General features: G+C 43.4%; 1 protein-coding gene across 1 annotated transcript; it reads left to right on the forward strand.

Annotated features, from left to right (window-relative positions):
* Positions 1 to 532: 532 nt before the first annotated feature.
* Positions 533 to 21,257, forward strand: camk1db (calcium/calmodulin-dependent protein kinase 1Db). Its single transcript, XM_056417344.1, has 11 exons — positions 533 to 826; positions 9,353 to 9,484; positions 10,537 to 10,611; positions 12,685 to 12,823; positions 13,119 to 13,245; positions 13,484 to 13,559; positions 15,109 to 15,221; positions 16,179 to 16,257; positions 16,990 to 17,077; positions 17,197 to 17,353; positions 19,365 to 21,257. The coding sequence occupies exons 1-11, from the start codon at positions 732 to 734 to the stop codon at positions 19,514 to 19,516; spliced, it is 1,233 nt and encodes a 410-aa protein (XP_056273319.1). The 5' UTR covers positions 533 to 731; the 3' UTR covers positions 19,517 to 21,257.
* The last annotated feature ends 226 nt before the right edge of the window (positions 21,258 to 21,483 follow it).

Below are 21,483 nucleotides of genomic sequence, written 5' to 3' on the forward strand. Positions count from 1 at the left end.
GAGCCCGAGGCGCGTTCACGCCTCAATGAAGGGTCCTCTCAGCGGAAACACCGACTCCGACCGCTCCAGCGGAGTTTCCACCGGGCCGGTGACGGTGGTTTTGGTGCAATGCGAACACTTAAACCGTTCACTGTGCACGCTGTCAGACAGACAGACAGACAGATAGGCAGACAAAGAGAGAGAGAGAGACAGGCAGACAGGAGCAGCCGCTTTTTTTCTCCGCTCGCTATAACGACCAGCAGCTCGGATGTGACCGACAAGTGTCACCTCCACCTCCTCCTCCTCCTCCTGCAGGCAGCAGCCCGACCTCAGCGCACTGCATCGCCGCCGCCTCGACACTGACTGAAACCTGCCCGCAGGAGGAGGAGGAGGAGGAGGAGGAGGAGGAGAGCCTGGTTTCCCCGTCACAGTGATCTGAACAGTGGGGAAGCTCAGAGTCGGGATCCGTTACGTCAAACAGATTAGTCAAACCTCTCGGGCTAGGACGGACCTCCCTCCTCGGGCTGAGGAGACGAGAGATAGTCTGACACACAGCCAGGAAACCCTTTGGAGAAAAGAAGTGCACTACTTTTCTCTCTCTCTTTTGTGTTGTTGTTGTTTTTCTTTTTCTTTGTCTTCTTCTGTTATTGTTGTTGCCGTGTCTGGGTCTGGCTGTTGTGGTCCTCCAGCCCGCGTCTCCTGTCCTATTCTCCGGCTTCATCCCGCCTTCCCTCCACCCCCCCTGGTGCGAAATGGCGAAAGAAAACGGCGAGTCCAGCGACCTGTCCTGGAAGAAGCACGTCGATGACATCAAGAGCATCTTTGACTTCAAGGAAGTCCTCGGGACGTGAGTACGAGCCGACGCGGCCGACCTGAAACTTTGTATCCAGTTGTGCGAATTTGAGCGACACGACGATGACACACTGCACCGATTTAACGGGATCGAGCCGGCAGACTGACAGCTGTTGAATTACCGGAGAGAGAAACTTACAGACGATCATTATTATTATCATTTTTTAGAAATTCCATATTGAAGCCTGAGTTAATTACCCAGGGTGCAGAAACAATAATGTGTGAAGTCAGACACGCGCGCGATGCCTCCTTTATGTCACAGTTCATTCAAGAAACCACTGCAGCTTGTGTGTGTGTGTGTGTGTGTGTGTGTGTGTATTCTTCTTCCCCCACTGATCAGATCGCAGTTGAGAGCATGTGGCATCTCTCAGAGCAGGCAGCTATTTATTTTGGTCGTCACGATACAACAACTACATGACAAAGGCAGTAATTAGCATCCACATGAAGTCCCACATGTGAGGCAGCATCTGTGGGGTTCCCGTGCTCGTCTTCTTCGGTCCTCGTTGGGTCCGGCTGTACACACGGATACTTGTTCGCACCGTCAACCCTCTTATGGGAACGGCTGGGCTCCATTCGTTGAGGGACCACTCTGGTGGAAGTTATTCTCTTGCCCTTGGACCTCCAGAGCAGACGAAATTCCAGAGTTTATTTTGGGCCCATGTTAGTTCTGCTTGACTTCATGTCTTTTCTCCTTTGAGTAAGTTATTCTGCTGACGAGAGAGCCTCTCTGAGTGGAAGACCCCAGACTGCTCGAGGTCTCATGCAGTCCATCTTGTGCCATCACACAGCATATCTCTCATTCCCCCCTTAAAGACATGTCCGTCCTCCCTCAAATGAGAGGAATGTGATGAGGTGATGTTTGTATTGTTGGAAATGTGAGGAATGGCCGAGTGGAGGATGTGGTTGGTCCCTCTGGGGACATATTTTTGCTTCTTTAATTTGGAGTCTAGGGGAAAAAAAGAAAGGAATTTCATCTCTAGTCACCTCTGTTGTAATATGCTGCGCAGCATTTTGTGTAAACTTATTCAACCTTGTCTTCATCATCTCTTTGTGCGCCGCTCGGCACGACAAACGAAAAGTTTTTTTCTCTCCCGAGGAGCAGCATCATAAAACTCTCCTTCAGATTGGTGCTTCATGAAGCGCTCTCGACACTTCATCTGCGGCGCTAAACAGGCAGACGTTCCGACCCGGAGGCCGTTCTGATTTCCCCCGAGGCCTTCATCGATGTGTGAAGCGCCTCTGAATAACAGCAGTGAATCATCGGGATTTACTGTGCGCACAATGGCCAGGTTGGAGGAACACGCATCCCTCGCCCACGACCCCGCCGCACATATCGTGCGCGGCCTCCCCGCCCTCATTGACTTTAGAGAAAGTTTTATTTCCTGGTTCCTGTGTGTCTTCGTCAGGGAGTCTTGTCACACAGCAGAGTTCACGACAGGCCTCCGGGGGCAGAGAAGCCCTGCAGCTCTGCTTGAGGATTACAAATGGACAAGGAAGGAGTACTGGTCAGAGGAAGAGACATAGATTATCCTCCTCCTCCTCTTCCTCCTCCTTTACCTCCTGCTGCTCCCCCTATTCAATTTAGTGTCCTCACCAGGATCATCCCTCTGCAACTTCCACATTCATTGCTCCCCACACAGCAGGAGTGGAAGTACATTTACTTAAAGACAACTTTGAGGTGCTTTATACTTCTTCTCAACAACATTTCACAAGCAGATTTATGTTTGAGTCGTTTATGAAATATGATTCATTGTTGAAGATTAAAAAAAAATACAGTTTCAATAAGTTGAAACCAGCTATACCTCCACCAGCTACAACAATACCAGCAGTCATAAGAATACAATATTAAACAACACAACACTTACATGGGCCCTTTTGCTGCATTTAAGGACATTTTAGTGATTTTAGTAACACTGTAAGTTTCATTGATGCACATTTTGCTCTTAATACTTCTGTATTTTTACCTTTTTTATTTAGAAGGTAATACGTTCACCTGTAACCGAGGATTGTTTACATCGTGCTATTGCTACTTTTACTTTATTTCCACCCCAGCTGGAGGTCGATCCTTCTGACTGGCAGATATTGATAGGCGTTGCCTTGGCCAAACTTCCTGCACTTCTTCTCTTGCATTATCTCCGGCGGCTTAATGAGTGCTTCTCACTGAAGCCAGTCCTCCTACCTCACTGCCGCTTTGCTTCGGGGCTAATTTCAGAGCCGTAAGCTGCTGATACTCTGTGGGAGGACTTAAGTAACTTAACCACAAGCATCTTAAGAGATCCCAGTTGGCAAGTGTTGTGACCGTGCAGCAGGAGGGGGCTAACCGAATCCTAAAGGATGTTGACGTTTGTCTGAGAAGCTTTTTACCACCCGACTCCATCTGATTAATGAGGATGCAGCGAGTCTCTTCCCGACATCGTTTCTAAAAACCATGAACTTATTTAATGTGCATGAGTTGCATGATGGCCAACATTCTTGTAAAGCTCTTTGTTTACGTTCTAAAACTGAGGGGAACCGTGAGCTCTCCTTTACGAGTGACCCCGGTCGCATTGTTGATATAGAAATATCGATTCAGTAAAAATAATATTGTCTCATATCGGTATGTATCAATGGGACACAGGTGCTTCCTGTACGGTGAGGACGGTTATCGCAGTGGATTGGATTTGTTTATCAGTCGGATGGCCTGAGGATAAAAGCTGTTCCTCTGCGCTTCACACTTCTACCTTCGTGCCAGAGGGCACACACAGTGCGTTGGGGCTCGGATGAAGCTGCAGGCTCTCCTTTTTATTTGATTTGTTTCAAATGTCATGGACAAAAATAAACCTTTCCCCCTTTATCCTTTCCCTCTTCCTTCCTTTTCCCCCCAGAGTCTCTCTTCCTGAGCTTAAAGGGCCATCGGTGTCCTCCGTTAGCCATCGTTGTCCTCCGTTAGCTATCGTTGTACTCCCACAGCCGACCGCACAACGCTTAGCCGACACATTCAAGTAATTTATTGCCGACTACAGTCACGTCTTAATTATTATTTTTTGTTTCAAAGAGGAACATTCTTGAAATGAATGAATAATCAGGACATTGGATATTACCCGGGCTCTGGCAAAGTTCTCTTCGTGATGCAGTAAAGCGACGGCCTCCATTCATTGATCACTTTCTGAACCGCGGCTTGTGTAGTAGAGACTAGTTGGGTCCTTGATGCAGGGAAACTGGCAGCTAGGTAACTAGGATGTGATCCTTGGCTGCTCCCTCCGAAGAAGCCACTTCCCACCACCACCACTGTCCTCCGGCTACATTCACTGTGGGTGGAGACGCTTTGTCGTGGACCATCATAATGGAGAGTCAAATAAGATGATGCGTAGTATAAGATAAGATGAGATATATACTTTATTAATCCCCAAGGTGAAATTAGTTCTCTGCATTTAACCCATCCTTAGTTATTAAGGAGCAGTGGGCTGCAGTGACGCGCCCGGGAAGCAACTGGGGGTTCAGTGCCTTGCTCAAGGACACTTCGACTTGCTACTAATGGGGAGAGCCGGGATCGAACCGACAACCTTGGGGTTGCAGGACGGCCCCCTTACCCCACTGAGCTACAGCCGCCCCAAAATGTGTAATGCTTTCCATTTGTATCCGTGTCCCTCCCTCCACAGTGACTTCCTGCAAAGCCCCAGCGTGCTATCCTCTGCGCTCCAGGCCGGCCCAAAGCACCGGAAGCGATAATCACCCCTATTAAAATAATTCCGCTTCACTCCAACGGGCTGATTTGAGGCTTCAGACGGATTTCGGCCAAACATTTCCCTCGGGCGATAGATATGTCTCCCTCTTGGTTGTTTATGGGTGGCATCGGCTCTTATCGCCCTGTAAACCGACCATCGTTCTGTTTGATCAGCAGTCTGATGCACATTCCTGGAAAGTAGCCTCGGGTCCCTGTGCGTCGTTGTGTAATGTCTTCCGGCTTCATTCGTCGGGACTGTGAGAGCTTCTGGATTTCATTCAAGTCGTGTTTTTGTTGAGTTGATTGAACTCCGCAGCACCAGATCAATGATGTTTACGACCTGGAAGGACATAAAACGAGTGCGAGATGGAGATGGAGGTGACGTGGTTGATTCGTCCCGTCGACACTTCAAAACATACAAATATTTAGTTTACTCTCAAATAAGATGAAGAAAAGCAACTCATCCTCACATGTAAGCTGTTTGGCAATTTAGCTTGAGAAGTGATTTGAATTAATTAAAATGGAGGCTGACTGATTTTCGTCGATTCTTTATTTGACAAATAATTTTAGTTTACTTCAGATTCCACATGGAAAGCATGTTCTTATAAAATACGGCACATTTGAGATTAAACTACCCATCAGTATGTGAAGTAGTAAATAAGCTTTAAAATTATTGACGATTGAACCGGTAAGAATATTTTATTTATATTTAATATTGTTACACTGATGGGGGGCAATCTGCCTGCTTCATGAGTACTTTTACTTTCTGTATTTTTTTCAGGGTTTTAGTATGTTTTAACTTTTTCATGTCTATCTTTTAAGTCATTATTTTTTTTCACAAATCCAGTACCAGCCAGGCTGTAATGGAGTATGTTCACATGATCGTGTCACCACTGGTTACTGAATACTTCCAGTATTGGCCTTTATAAATATTCTTTCCAGCAAACTAGCTCACTCACTTACCACCTTTCAGATGACGGCTGCTGAAGCAGGAAGGCTCGTACTGGTGTATCACATGATGGTGGGAGTAGCACCAGTGTACAAAAGCGTAGCACATCACAGCCGAGCAGATGGTAGTGTGACTTCTGTTAAAAAAAGGCTTTTGTTTAACTTCAAAACTGTTGCCAGCAGAATGTGCACAACTGTGTACTTTATGTTTACTGTACATTTATTCTGATGACAGGTTCATTTCATATCTGTGTGCTCGTGATGAGGAGAAATATAGATTGTATAATGTGTCATGTTTCTGGTTAAAGCTGTCGTTGCATCGTTGAAGGGTGATTCTGAACACATGGAGGTCGCACCAGTTACTGCTCCACCTCCATTATCAAGTTTGACTTTTCCATCCCACATGTTGCGTAACAGGCCGCCGTGGTGCATCTGACACGAGATGATTCAGTGTGATTACTCAGCGCAATAAAGTAAATGTCAGTAAGCCGGCCTCATCCTCAACCCCAACTCTGCCCCCGCCTCCAACAACATCCCCCTCTTTCGGAAAAAAACCCCCAACGATGACCCTTCATTTTTATAATCGCCATAAGGACGCCCGCCGGAGGTCACGGCCTGAGGTCGTTTTCTGTCTGGATTGTTTGAGACACGGCTTCACTTTGCATCTGCAGCATCCGCCGCAGGTTTCACACAGAGCACCGCCCACATTCTCATTTCACATGAGTCAGCCGGTTTGGCCCTGCAGTGTGGTGATGTTGTGTGACCACACACACGCACACATGCGCGCGCGCACGCGCATACGCCCACGGTGTCATCCAAGAAAAGGGAGTTTTGGGAAGAACTTAAAATTCCAATATTGTTATTCAACCCAGTGAGTCAGTGCGCTGACTTGACGGTGAGGCCTGTGCCATCGGGTCAGAAGCAGTTTGCAGCCATACGCTCAAATGTATCTCGCGTAATAGAGTTAGTTTCAATAAAGGATGCGATGGAGGTTTCTCTCATCGCTTAATGCTCATCACCAGATCACATCGAGGATTACTTCAGAGATGAATTATGTGTGCAGGTTGTCACATCGGTGGTGGAGTTTTGTCGTGCTGCAGCACAAAGAACCACTTTTCTACTCATCGATTCTGATAGTTTTCAAGATTAATCACGTTTAGTCTATGAAGAAATAATGAATAACATTCAATTCAATTGAGTTTATTTGTAAAGCCCAATTTCACAAATTACAAATTTGTCTCGGAGTGCTTTACAATCTGTACACATAGACATCCCTGCCCCAAAACCTCACATCGGATCAGGAAAAACTCCCAAATAACCCTCCAGGGGGAAAAAATAGAAGAAACCTTCAGGAGAGCAACAGAGGAGGATCCCTCTCCAGGATGGACAGATGCAATAGATGTAATGTGTACAGAAGGACAGATTTAGAGTTAAAATACTTTCAATGAATATGACAGAGTGTATGAATAGTTCGTAGTAAGCATACTACACGAACATATTGCTTTATTTGTCCAAAATCGAAAATATTTAATTAACTATCATATATGACAAAAGACAACATTTTCCCATTTAAAACATCTGGAACGAGCAAACGTTTGGAATTTCTGTTATAAAATCGTCTCTCTTTGTGTGTGTATGTATGTGCAGAGAGAGCATGCGAGCAGTAGCATCACCATATGTCTCAAACAAACACACATCACACCTTTTTCTTTCCTGTGAATGAGGAATGAATCGACTGGGTGCTCACGGCACAGTTTGCTTCATGCGTTGACAGAGCGGAGGAAGTCACAGGCTTGGGTCCTGTCATCATGTCATCCACAGGAAGTGATGTTGCTGCTCGTCAATGCGGTTAGCTAGGGGGACAGAACTGGTGCGAAACACCCTTTTAAGCTTTCCTGTGGTTTTCGTCATTGTGTGTCTCCTGCTGCAGAAAGTGTGATCTGAATCCCCCCCGCCCCCCCCCCCCCTCTACCCTCCACCCTTCAAAAAAAGAGCAAGCACGATCGTCGTTTCACAGACCGTGCGTGTTGCTGATGGGGGAATCTGGTCGCATGCGCTGAACAGAAATGATGCTCGTGGTTCTCACGGCAACAGCTGTGGTGGGAAGATAGTGGCGTGACAGGCCACCGACGCCCTCACCTACACTGGGCTGTGAATTTACATATTGTCCTAGGTCACATGTCACAATGTGGTCAAAGTCGGGGGGGGGGGGCGGGGGGGGCGTGCGCTCCGAGCCCCCTCAGTTTGCCTGAGTGTGTTCAACCTCATCGCACCTGCAGGGCCGGTGCTTCCCCCCCCCCCCCATGTGATGGTGGGCTGAGGGATTAGCGTGGATTTGATGACCTCGGTGGGATTTAGTGCGGCGAGTGGCGCTGAGTCTGGAGCCCGTTGGGAGGAACTGATTTCACTTTGAGTACATTATGAACCTTTGGATGTTGGCCATCTTGCTTTTTGTAGAGCGGTGGATCATTTAAGATGTGTTATGTCACTTTCACTTTTGTGTAACCGATGACGACCCATCAAGATGCTTATTTCGGCAACTACACATTTTGCCAGAAAGGAAGGACATTATAATGCAGGCGGCAGATAGCTTATATTTTTATATTCTCAGGGCTTGTCTTTTTTTATCCAAGAGATTACTGAAGAGATAATGCTGGATTAGAAGTGAAATTGCTCTTGTGTTGCACTATACCATTGGCAACATCATCCTGACATTTATGGCATAAATATTTCCTTAAAAAGCACTTCAGCGACCAGCAAGAAAGCCATCGCACAGAAATGGCTTCTGGCTAAAGAAGGACTGGATTGAAATAGTCAAGATTAAAATAAACTGTATTGAGAAACTGACCTTAATCCCAAGACTGCGATGCAAAATGGGAAATATTGGAAAAATATCTCATGAATTCCAGGATGTGCTGCCAAGATCTAACTCATTACATACTGTATATAGAGCATTTTGCTGTACACGTGTTCTGTATCTAACGATGGCCCTCTCAATAGAATACATAATTAATATTAAATATATATATAGTTTAAACAAAATAAAACCTTTTATTTCAGAGGACAAAAAGGAAGAAAAAACCCACAGCTGTAGTTGACGGTAAACAGAAGAGGTGATCAAGAATGTATGAACTGCAGTTGGACCACAGCTCTCTCGAAAATCTCAGCACTTTGGCCTCAGACTCTGAAGAAATATAAATTTCTTCTGCAGTAAAACCAGCTTTCATCGGAGTCATGGCTTCACCAGTGGATCGGGGCTTTTCTTTTTAGACCTCAGTCGCTGCTTTCCTCCAGTGAACATGACCCTGAGAGTTTCACCCTTTCTTCACGCTCACATTACGCCCTTCTGAGGATGAAGGTGCCTGTGAAAGGTGTGCAATAAAAACCAGAAAGGAGAGTGGGAAGCGATCCCGCCGCCTGCTCAGCGATATTTATTAAGGTGGACCAAATGTGGTATCATAGCAACAGATACCGATTGCTTGAGCAAATATTCCCTTAATTCCGTATTTGTTTTTAAAGGCTCTGGTGTACGGGGGACAGATGGTCCGAGGAAGACACGCTATCTGCCGTCCTAAATGGGTGTTTTTTTTAGAGGATTTAAAAGTGTTTGCCGAGCCTTTGGCTGCACACGAGCGCCGAGCGTAAGCCAACACAGACGGCTGTTGGCCATCGCCGGGGACTTTGCCAGTTCTCAGTAAATATTCACAATATGCTGTTTGTGCACTCTGGCCTATCTGCGCCTCTGAGTGCCCTCCATCTACTCAGTGACGACAGGTTTTCTGTGTCAATGTTGACTGAATGCATAAGCAGAACTAACTTGTTTCTCTCTCTCTCCTTCTCTCTCTCCCTCCCTCCCTCTCTCTCTTGCAGCGGTGCGTTTTCTGAAGTGGTGATGGCTCGGGAGAAGGCCACGGGAAAGATGGTGGCAATCAAGTGCATCCCGAAAAAAGCGCTGAAGGGAAAGGAGACGAGTATCGAGAATGAAATCGCCGTGCTCAGGAAGTAGGTACCGCGTGGCCGAGCCGCCGCGGGGGGGAGTATGCAGAAGAAGAAGAAGAACACGACACTTTAGAAAAAGGGTCACCACCTCGTGGCGTCCTCGGAGAAGCGTGTGTGTTCCCTTTCTTACTCAGAGTAAAGACTGAGTTGGGATGCAGGTGCCGCTCAGTGTAAGCCACTGTCGGGCTGAAGTGACTTACCTGTCGAATCTCATCTATCCACCATTTTGGGACACACACACACACACACACACACACACATACAGACACACAGACAGACATACATCCTCCTCCAGGGCCTGATGGGTAATCCCTCCCCGAGAAACTCAGTTATCAGTCACTCTTCAAGTGAACTCGACCAGTTGTTGGGTGTAGTTGCCTGGTTACAGTTGCTATCCTTTTGACGTCCTCCTTTTTTTGTTTCTCTTGCTGTTTTTATTTCTCATCCCTTTGTCTCCCTCTTTTCAAACTCTTTAGCTCTGTTGGTCTCACAGCCTTGAAACTGCAACCTCATTTTTCCGTTCACGGCTTCTTTCTGAAAGGAAGTTGTCAAGGTTATTTTTCGTCCTTTGAGACTCTCCCGCCTCCTCCTCTTCCTCCCCCACCTTTTCCCTTTGAGCCAACTGCCCTTGTGAGCACGCTCTGTCATCTGCATATTTATGTGCAGAAGCTTTATTTTTTAATTTGTTTTAATTAACCTTGTTGTTTGGTTGCCAGGACACAGACTCCTGGCAGCTTTTCTTCAGGTGCCACACACACACGCACACGCACAAACACACACACACACACCCTCCTCCTCCATCACACACACAAAAGCTTTCTCCCTTGACTGAATACACACTTTGCCAGCTTGATTCTCAACGAGCGTGAACACACACATGTACACAAATCCAGTGTGATTCGGGAATGCTGCTAAATAAAGCAACACAAAAAGATTCAGTTGGCAGTGCTTCATTTTAACAAAAGAAAAGGCTAATTGCCCCTCATTAATGGGCTGTGCTGAAATGAACCGAAGCTGACAGCAGGCACGGTGAATGTTCTGTCCTCCCTCTGCAGGATAAAGCACGAGAATATTGTGGCTCTGGAGGACATCTACGAGAGCTCCAACCACCTGTACCTCATCATGCAGCTGTAAGTACAGCAACCCGTCACTTTGTTTTGTTTGGGCTCTTTGTCTGCCATGCAGTCATCCATTTTGATAATGTGGTGTTGTTGTTGTTTTTATTGTCTTGAATACGCATCTGTTATGGCATTTTTGCCCTCAGATGAATGTGAATACAGTCATGCTTTGACGATGAACGAGTGATTACAAAATATTATTCTCCGAAGCTTATAGGTTGATAACACTCTAATAGCCGTCTATTGGTCGTGGGACAGATTAATCCTCTCAAGTATTAATATGATAATGATTATGATTATTATTATTATAGCATTTGAGTCACAGAGCAAGGTGTCTGTTTTTCTGAAGGTATTTCCAGGAACCTCACAGACACCTGGATGCAATAATATTCCGTTGGCTGCACGACACAAAATATTTGTATTCCTATCTGCCAGACATTAGTTATGACAGAAGGAAAACATTAGCGCATCATTTTTCTTGATGTGATCATTCTTCTTTTTGAAAAAATAAATATAATCTTATACAGATAGTATTTGATTTACAATACTAGAAAGTAACACTAATATAGAGAAGCATAACAGATAATCAATGTTTTCATTTGATTTGAGTTATACAAAGACTGTAGTTTCAAACTCAGACACCAGGAAGTTTCTGCACCTTGACATAACATTGCATAATCCTCTGTAAAACTTCAACTTGTTGTTTTACTCTTCTGTTTTCGTACAGATCAAACAAATATAAAATATTAAATAATTTATGAACTTGATAAATGCTGCTGGGCTGTTTAAAAAAAATAGAACATATATAGACAACGGCAGGCTTGCTGTTTCTCTCCAGTCTGTGTGCTAAGCGAACGGTCTCCTGGGCTCGGCATTATAATCAACGCACAGACAGCGCTATCAATCTTCGGCAACAAAGAGAATGATCATATTTCCTTTTAGCTCAGAAAGCTTGAGCTTCAGCTTGAGTCGAGGCCGTCACAGCTGTTGATTCTACTTTATGATCATATTTGAGGACAAATATCTTGTGAAATGTATTTGAGTCGGTCTGTGAAGGCGTAGATGTGAAAACCTCTTTGTCGTTTTCCTGTGTGGCATATGTCGTCATTATTCTTTCCCCTCACCACATCATTTCACAGCGTTTGTGACTAATGCACCAGCGATTATCTGCTTTCATTGTACTTCTGCAAAGGTGCGCCATTTTGCCTTTAAGTCTCACTTCTAAAAATGGTGATTGCCAGTCGTCTTTTAAAGAGTGCACATTATCAAAATGGATGCTCAACTTAATCACTCACTTTTCCTTCAGTAGTTTCTGGTGCATCAGTTGCAAAGCTAACAGGTTTACATAATGGGACAAAGGAACGAGTCTCAGAAATCCTGTTGACATATGATGCACACTGGAAAACCACATTTGGAAAAATGAAGTAGCCCACAATGTAAACAGCAGCCGCAAATTAATCATCCAGTCAATTCTTGCATTGGACTGAATGAGATGTTTATGTTATGTTGTCCATTCCATGTACTGAACGTGTACCAGTGTCATTGTTGAGTTTCAGTAATAAGTATAACCTTTTATTTATTATAAGTACAAATGGCAAAACAAAGGTGCAAAGAGCATAACATTCAAAAAAGAAACTGTAAATAAATATCTGCCATAACTAAATTAATTCGGAAAATGCCAGTTTTGATCAATAAACATGTAGCCTAAAACACAATTCACAAAAAATGACCCCTTCATATACAGAAATGCAAGTGTGTGGACATTTAGTTTTCTTAGGATAGATTTAAAGGAATGAATCAATAAGGACTAATTTGAGTTTTAGTTTTTGTGGGGGCCCTGACAGGATCTAAGCTGAAATACAGCTACATATGGCTTCAAAATTAAGAATACATTGCTTTTAGAAAGGACAATGCAAACCGAGCAGAATGTTTCTGTTATTTTGTCCAGCCCACCTGCTGCTAATGTCAAATGTCAGCCGATCAACTTTTTGGATTCAGTGTTTTTACATGAAATCAGTCATTTGTGTTTTGGTAATATACTAATATTACAATGAACATAAATTCCTAAATTGTCTGTGGTGACAGGGTGTCTGGAGGCGAGCTGTTTGACCGCATCGTAGAGAAAGGTTTCTACACAGAGATGGATGCCAGCCGGCTCATCCGACAGGTTTTGGATGCAGTCAACTATTTGCACACGATGGGCATCGTGCACAGAGACCTAAAGGTACAACAGGGGATGCACTCCGTCGTACTGAGAGGGGAAATCGCTGCTATTTAACCTGTGAATGATATTATGTGAGTGCTTTATGAGGATCAACCCCCAGGGGTTAAATGTCGGGGATTTTCCTTCTCAGGTCAAACTGATGAAGCCTCTTGGATGAGCTTTAAAACTCCCCAACTCATGACTGACAAATCATGAGCATTTAATTTCACATTTTGTCTGATACTGAGGCTATATGAGGTCATATAAACACACACACTGATGCAATAAAAAAAAATTATTTTCCTTTTATTTCAAGCCTGAAAACCTGCTGTACTTCAGTCCCCACGACGAATCCAAAATCATGATCAGTGACTTCGGCTTGTCAAAGATGGAGGGAACGGGTGACGTGATGGCCACCGCCTGTGGGACTCCGGGATACGTTGGTGAGGACGCCCTCCGAGTTCTGGAAACATCCGCCGAGATAATCAAATGCACTAGTTGGCTAAACATGATCTAATCTAATCTGCCAGAAGCCGCAGGTCAACCTTAGCCATCTGCTGCAGGCAAACCAACAACCATTTGCATTCTTCTCCAGCCTCTGTGTCACGATGGAGGGTCAAAACACTCGATGAGTATTAGATTTTCTGGCCATTTAAAAAATAAATAATTTCTTTGTTCCAGCTCCTGAGGTTTTGGCTCAGAAGCCCTACAGTAAAGCTGTGGACTGCTGGTCTATTGGGGTCATCGCTTATATTCTGTAAGTGTTCACTTTTAAATAAAAATATGGTTATTAACTCAAGCTTTTTGTTTTGCATTTGATGCCATGTTTTCATGTATTAAAAAAATATATATATTTCAATAGGAAGTTCAGAAACCTCCAGCAAAACCTCATTGAGACTAAAAACCTCTTTATCAAGACTTTCCTGACCACGAAAGTGAAGTTGCAGACATCAAAACCAATGACAAGATTAGCATAGAAAAGTAAACAGTTAGCTCTGTGGTCCACTTGGGCTATCGTTAGCTCACAATGGCAATGCTAACATGTTGTGTTTTAGTAACCTACAATGTTCACATTTTTTCTCTGTGCAGAAAATCTATACTACTACTATTACTACTACTGCATTCTGATTCTAAGGAGGTTTTTCGGAGGACACTTACACTTGATTACATGTTAAGATGTATATTGGTGTTCAGTTCAGTCGACAACTGACGTCACACACAATGTTTTCTTTTCAATATCAATCAAATGGGTTACACTCATATTTGTATTCATTAAACGTTTAAACGTACCATGACGGTTAGGATGTAGAATGTGGTTTGGATTTAATATATATCTTTAGTGATGTCTGGCAGCATGCTAATATTAGCGAATTAGCACTAAGTACAGCTGAGGCTGATGGGAATTTCATACGCTTTGGATATAATTTAATATTGGACAAACTTAAATAAGAACAGATGTAATTAGGTTTCATCCTATAGGAAACATGAATATCTGTGCCAAATTTCCCTGGCAACAATTGTTGAGATATTTCACTTGGAAAAATATGAATCGTGGGTAGGAGTTAGAAGAAAACAACATTATTATGACTCATCCTCTGGGGACCATGAATGTCTTTACAACATTTCATGGGAATCCTCCTCGCATTGTCAAGATATTTCCGCCTGGACCAAAGTTGTGTTTCGATCAACGAAATGATGAAGTCATCGAGAGACACGCCATAGCATGGCTGAAATAGTTTTTAAAAAACATTGATAAGATAAATATTAAAGATCACATCCGAAAAACAATACAATGTGAAAGCTTAAGGAAAAGCTAAACGCAGTCTAAAACAGTCAGACATGAAATACATGAAAACAAATCCAAATTCTAATATACGCCGTTTTCTCGGAGTCGTAATATAGGAACCGTGGGGAATCATTCAGAGCCTCTCAGCGTAAAGTGTTGCTGCCAAATGAATGAATTCGTATCCATTCATTAGGTGTGAGGGATTTTAAGGTAATTAAGTTTCTGAAGCCAAATGAGTCTGGTGGTTTTTATGGAATACTTTACACTGTTTCATAACCACAGTCAGAATTTATGAAAAATATAAATGTTTTTGTCCTATTTCTTTCCCCTCTTAGCCTTCAAGTATTCTCTATAATCCCTCTGAACCGTCTCCTGTTGTATGCTATAGGAAAAATGTAACTGTGTGGGATGAGGTCACAGCAAATACTTTTTTAGATTTGGGTTAAAGTGTCCAACATCAGCTCCATGACGGCACTCGCACAGAGTGTTGTTGCGTAATCATCCGTCTTCATCTTCCCAGGCTGTGTGGTTACCCTCCTTTCTATGACGAGAACGATTCGAAGCTCTTTGAGCAGATTCTCAAGGCAGACTATGAGTTTGACGCACCGTACTGGGATGACATATCAGACTCCGGTGAGCTATTGTGTGTGTGTGGGTGTGTGTGTGTGGAATATAAGAGGTAACACTTTATTTTACAGGCCCCATTGTTTTCTAACTATTTTTAATAAAGGAATTGATGTATGAATCCCAGAAAGGATTGTTAGATGAGTCAAGAATTTAATTAATAGGCCTGTTTAAATTTGGCAGCATGTTAATAGCCTAGTTAAAGTGTCATGGAGAAGAAATATAAAGCGTGTAATATTTTTCTTCAACCCCCAATCCGTTTGTAAAATAAATTGAATCTTTACTTTATTTTACACCCTCTATTTATCTCCCTAGATCTTTTTGTTTTCCGGATTTGTTTTCTTGACACAGATGAAACCAAATTATTTCATGCCTTTTTTCCCAGTGTAACATTTAATATCAGTTAAATAACTAGTAAATATTAAATAAAGTAATATAATTAACATTTTAGCTACCACAACAAGGTGACTAGTTACTGAGCTAGCATAACTGAAAACACCGCGAGCGAGACAATTAGAGCCAATTTGTATTTGTTTTATTTATTCAGTTATATTTTTACTCATCTGACTGACACTTATTCTCAATTAATAATTTCACATAATTAGCCTGAGGCATGACATAAAGTCCTTAGATCAGCATGTGTCTTATGGGTAGCCTAAGCATTTTATTGGATTTAAATATTCCTATTAACTCAAGGAAATCAGCCACATATTTTATATTCTTACTGTCACATTTCCTGGTTAAAATAAAGTAATAAAAGTAAGTAACTTGTATTTTACTAATACATTGGCGATAGTTACTGAGCTAGCTTAACTGAAAACACCGCTAGCTACCTATGCAATACATTGCATAGTTTCCAGGAACCGTTCTAGGGACATTTTGTGATTGGAGCACACTCGGCTGTTACAGAGTATACAACATGTTCTCAGCTGGACACGTTTTTCACCTTTTCATTTCCCTCCACAGCCAAAGACTTCATCAGCAACCTCATGGAGAAGGACCCAGAGAAGAGATTCATCTGTGACCAGGCTCTTGAGCACCCTTGGTGAGAAGCTAACTGGCGCACACCCCGACGAAACAATCGCAGGGAACCACACACATTGTGGTGTGATCAAACCGCAGGATGACGCAGCTTGCCAGGCTTACGCATTTGTCATGGAGAAAATGTCCTCCCACTGTCATCTGTCGCCATGGCGCCGAGCCGCGATCCCACCTCTGCTCGGCACCGCCAGGCCTCTGAAAAAAATTAATTCTGCTGAATATATGGCTGCCAATTAGCAGCTGGCATCCTGAAGGATCCTTGAAGAATGTGGAATCTTTAATGAACAATTATGATGTCTTCCCAGGCCTGAGCCGGAGCTAACAAACCAAGCGGGCGTGGGCCGCTGTCTCCGGCTGAGGTGGCCAATATGGATAGGTCTGTTAGCCTTTGGGGTCCTGGGCAGGTGGGCCCTCTCACACAAATATTTGGTTAGCGACACCATTAACAGGTGTAATAACGGAGAGAAAAGGCTTTCACTGACACGGTTTCACACATAAATATTATGATGAATGTGACAGACAGGGATGCAACGTGTGAGCTCCCACAAAAACAATGTATCCATCAATCAAAGAAGTTGCAGCAGAATACAAATGAATGATCCAAGTAAATAGGAAAAACACCACGAGGATGGTTCTCGGAGGTATTACGGATACAAATATACACAATTTGGGTAATGCTGTGTTTGTATGGGTGAATTGCTACGTGCGTCCTCTGAAACTTGACTGTAATTTTCAGGATTGCCGGAGACACCGCTCTCTGCAAGAACATACACGAGTCGGTCAGTCGACAGATGCGGAAAAACTTTGCCAAAAGCAAATGGAGGGTGAGCGCACGAGAGCGATCAGACCTGGCTTTAAAACACAATATTCTCTATCTGTTTGAAAAGCAGAAACACACAGCGGTTTGTCCGGCGTCACATGTGTCTGTTTGCACCCTTCACAGCAAGCCTTCAATGCGACGGCTGTGATCCGCCACATGAGGCGTCTGCAGCTGGGCACCAGCTTTGGCAGCAGCATCCACAACACCGTGTCCAACCCTCAGAGCCGCGCTCCCGCCAAGAGCCAGTCTGTGGACTGCGCCCCGCTCTCCCTGAAGGACTGTGAGTGACACTTCCGACGTCTGCAGACTCGAGCACCTCCACGTTTTAGTGCCACACCGCTGGCCCCTTCGCTGAGATAATTGGAAAGTGTTTGAAGGAAAACTATACTCGCGAGCTTTTGAAACAGACTAAACCGATTTGATACGAGCCATGTGGTCGCTACATTTGTGGTGCCATTTAATTTAACATAAGATCTAGTACTACCTCCAATAATAAACTTTGTTTACTAGTTATTTTATAAATCATTTAAGCGATTTATTACATTAACTTAACTAGCCTTTTTTTTGTTGTGTTTTTTTTTTTTTTTTTTTTTTTATTTTATAGTACATTAATTTATTTTTTTTTTTTTTGTTGGTCACGACGTCACCTTTAAGATCAGCAAAAGTAATTTGTAAAATTAATGAATAATCGATGAATGTGTTCTCTTTATGCGTTAATTATATATTCTAATGCTGTCAGTTCAACATTCTGTGCTTGACAATGACAAAGTAATCTTAACTTGAGTTCCACTCATGAGCCTTTGAACCACATATTATGGTTTTCATCAGCAGATAGTTTCCTGAGTTGTCATGGAAATAGCTCATTATTATCTCTTTTTAGGAAAGTCGTGCGATCACTCGCTCATACGTGTGCGTGGGAGTGAGGGATATGCGCCTATTTGAATGTCCGCAGCTCATCACGTATTCTGCTGTGGCTGTATAATATTTTGGGTGTCTCGTTATGGCTGAATGCTCGAGGACCTCCCATGGTTGTGGTGACTCACACCTTTTATTGCCGGTTTTATTCTGCCATTGACTGCCTCTCCTCACTCTCTGCTCTAACCTGTTAGCGGCTGCAAGTGATGAAACAGTTGAGTGTATTGCCGAACCCCAGCTGCTGCTCTCTTTAATTGGGCATCAGCCCCCCGTGTGTACGTGTATTGTCAAAAAAAATTGAATTGATGCCGAAATTAGTGAAAACCACACACTCTGATCTAGAAGAAGGCTTAGCTAATTGTGTATTGTGTTAATTCAACCACACAACACAGCAGCAGTCCTTGCAGACACACTGGGCCAAGAACTCCAAAATATGTTCGGCTATCTCGACACTATAATGTTTCGACCATTTCCAAGATCAAAAATGAAATAAAAATAGAACTTAAAGGATAAGCCGGGTGATATTTTACTACTTTTCTTTTGGTCAACGTAGTAAAGAAAAGGCCGATCATGACTTGTTCCGACTGTAATGTCTCTGTAAGCCGATGAGGCTTATTCTTCTGTGTCATAGAGCTCCCTTGTTGTCCAAGCACTATTAAAAACCCATAAATGAGTCGCACTGTTACAGTGGGTGACTTCACTGTGATGAACATTGTAGTTTATTGCCACCCTGCTGCTGTAAATACTCATCAAAATTATTTACTCAAGTTTGAGTAACATTTTCTAACAACACAGTGTTATCTTTCTTTAGAAAAAGAAAAGTTAATATTTGTGACTTGTTTTGAGGATGAGTGCCACTGACAGGCTTGGGTATTTGTTAAGTATTGACTGATGACCATGAGTTTGAATTGTGCTCGCTCAGCACTTATTTGTACGATGTGCTGTGCGACCCTGTTGGGTAAAATCAGTTCAAGTTGCTCCAAAGAGGCCTCACTCCATTGGAGAATGAAAAACCGGCCAGCAGAAAGAGGAGTAGATGCTTTATCATTTGAATTCTGGGGATATTAGCACAGATTGTCTCGCCAGGATGACATTTAAAAATTGACAGAAGTTGTTGTGTAACGCATAACAAAGGAGAGCTGAGGGAGATGTTAAAACCACGGCAGGTGGGTGTGAATGTAATCCAATGTCAGAAAGGTGGAAGTGGAGAGAGTTTCTACGTTTATTCGACCATCCGGTAAGCATTTCTTCACAAGCGTGCTGCGCCTGAACACAGTGGTGGTTTTGGTCCAAACACGATATTTCCTGACCGATCAACACATTTCCAGACTTACCTTTTTTTCCACTTTTAAATTAAACTACATTTCCTCCCTCAGGTCCTCCAATAGAACCGATGTCCTCTGCTGTAAACGTGTACAATCAGGACTCTGACGCCCCCTCCGCTGTACTCGAGGAACCGTCCGCGGTGGCCGAGCCGTCGCGCCTGCGGCCCTCCACCGTCACGGTCATCCACACTGGGACTAAATGACGCCAGGTTCCGCGGGAGGTGAGCTGGGAGACCACAGAGCTTTGAGACAGGGGGGGGGGGTGAACCACCATCCCAGGCCTCAACGTTGTCGCCCAGTTTTGCTCATCCCGCAACCTCCCATCTGTTTCTGCCAACCACGGGAGGAATTTGAGGAGCGTTGGCTCAGCCCGGCACCCCCCGCTGCCTCCCTTCCCACTCTCATACAGACCTGGAAGTACAGAGGGGAAGATGCTCACCAGAAGTTGTTATTGTGGAAGCCGCACTCAGCCTGGATCACGGTTGTCTGGCAGATGAACGGGGAAGTGCCACACTAAAGGGAACTCTTTATTGACGCTGCTATCAGTTTTGAACTGAGTGTCTTGAGAAAAGGACGCTCCGCTGTATGCCTTGTGTAAATATCCTGCCTGGAAATGTTGAGTGGTGTCATGTTATGCAAGTGAAATATAGGCTTCAAGCTGTGGTACATAATTGTGACATCGCCTGCACTCTGAACTTCCTCTTGTTGTTTTGACAGCTCTTGTTAATTTGCTGTGGTGTTTGCTCCAATGGCTCCCAACAGTGTGACAGTGTGTGTGTTATCTCTTTGCTTTAAAGTGTGTGAGCAGGACGATGTGCTTCAATCACGGCTGTGATGGCTGAGAGGACTGGTGCGTTGCACTAATGTATTGGATTATTTATTTTCTTACAATATATATTATGACTTTTGTAACATGTGTACATGTGCTATTAGACAGGGCCGGGACAGTTATTGAATTGAATGATGAGGACACAGTATCTAATAGGTGTTACTTTGTAAATAATGTTTTATTTGATGAATTATATTTTTGGGACGTGACTGTGAAGTCCTCCTTGACCACAGGAGGGCAACCATGTGTTGTTGCTGTGTGACCAGTTCTCAGGGATGTGCTCCAACATGAAACCAACCAATCCCCCTCACTGCTGATGAGGAGGGGGGAATCGTTAAACCTCTGTAAACTGCATGTGATTCTAATGTGCCATTGGGAGAGTTTGACAGATGTGTTCTCTCTTTTTAAATCCATCATCGTTGGTAGTATGAGTGTAATGTAACTTGAACTGAATGGATTGTGTTTCCCTTTAAAAACCTTGAATCATATTTGGATTTAAAGAATGTTGTGTTCGTCAGGAAAAGTAAACTGACAAATGAATGCCAATGTATCTTCATAACAATTGCTCCCACTGCAGAATTAATCAGTCGGGTTCAGTTCAGTATTCGTATATATATTCTGCTCTGCTTCCGCTCACGGAGTGGCTGGTCTGAGAACAGCTCCGTCACTCTGTGTTTAATCACTGTGCTTTCATACCAGCCTGTTGAATTTAGCAGAAAGACTCTCATTCTCCAGAGAAAAGAAGGTATCTGTCTCTGGATTTGCTCCGTGGTATCTCTATTTAATTTTAAATCCCTCAACATGAATGGTAAAAAAAAAAGGACATTCCACCAGAATATGCCCGATATCAAGGGCTTTGCCATATTGAATTATCAAAAAATGTGGTGAATATTGACACCTACTTACTGTAAATACAAAGCTCAACAACACTTTAGCTTGGGACTTGAGTGTTCATTTTTGTCTTCCCCTATATCTCCCCCCCCCCCCCTCCCTCCCAAAAAAACATCAGCAGAATGCTGACTCATTGCAAGCCCCTCGATTTGCATGTATAACATATTGTTGCAGAAATGTGCTGTGGAGTTGTAGAGATTCATGTATTAAAAAAAATGCATGCATGAGTTGTTGCTTCTTGAAGAGGGAGTAAATGGTCAAATTATTTCATTTATTACAATAAAAATACATATTTTTAAATGATTGCTTAAAGACTTCATTTCATCACAAGTGAGTAAATATATATATAAAGTAAAAACTGTATATTCACACTTCTGGTAGCATAACATCATTGCACATCTATTTAACCCAGGTCCTCCTTCACATCTAAAACATATTTAATATTATTTT

This window comes from Pseudoliparis swirei, chromosome 6 (genome assembly GCF_029220125.1).
Source record: "Pseudoliparis swirei isolate HS2019 ecotype Mariana Trench chromosome 6, NWPU_hadal_v1, whole genome shotgun sequence".
In the NCBI taxonomy this organism is placed as follows: domain Eukaryota; kingdom Metazoa; phylum Chordata; class Actinopteri; order Perciformes; family Liparidae; genus Pseudoliparis; species Pseudoliparis swirei.

Bases quoted from the DNA above. Each gene is read 5' to 3' on its own strand.
- camk1db (XM_056417344.1), top strand. From the start codon at position 732: ATGGCGAAAGAAAACGGCGAGTCCAGCGACCTGTCCTGGAAGAAGCAC. The intron at 13,246-13,483 runs GTGAGGACGCCC...TCTTTGTTCCAG, and splicing joins TGGGACTCCGGGATACGTTG to CTCCTGAGGTTTTGGCTCAG. The intron at 17,354-19,364 runs GTGAGTGACACT...TTCCTCCCTCAG, and splicing joins CCCGCTCTCCCTGAAGGACT to GTCCTCCAATAGAACCGATG.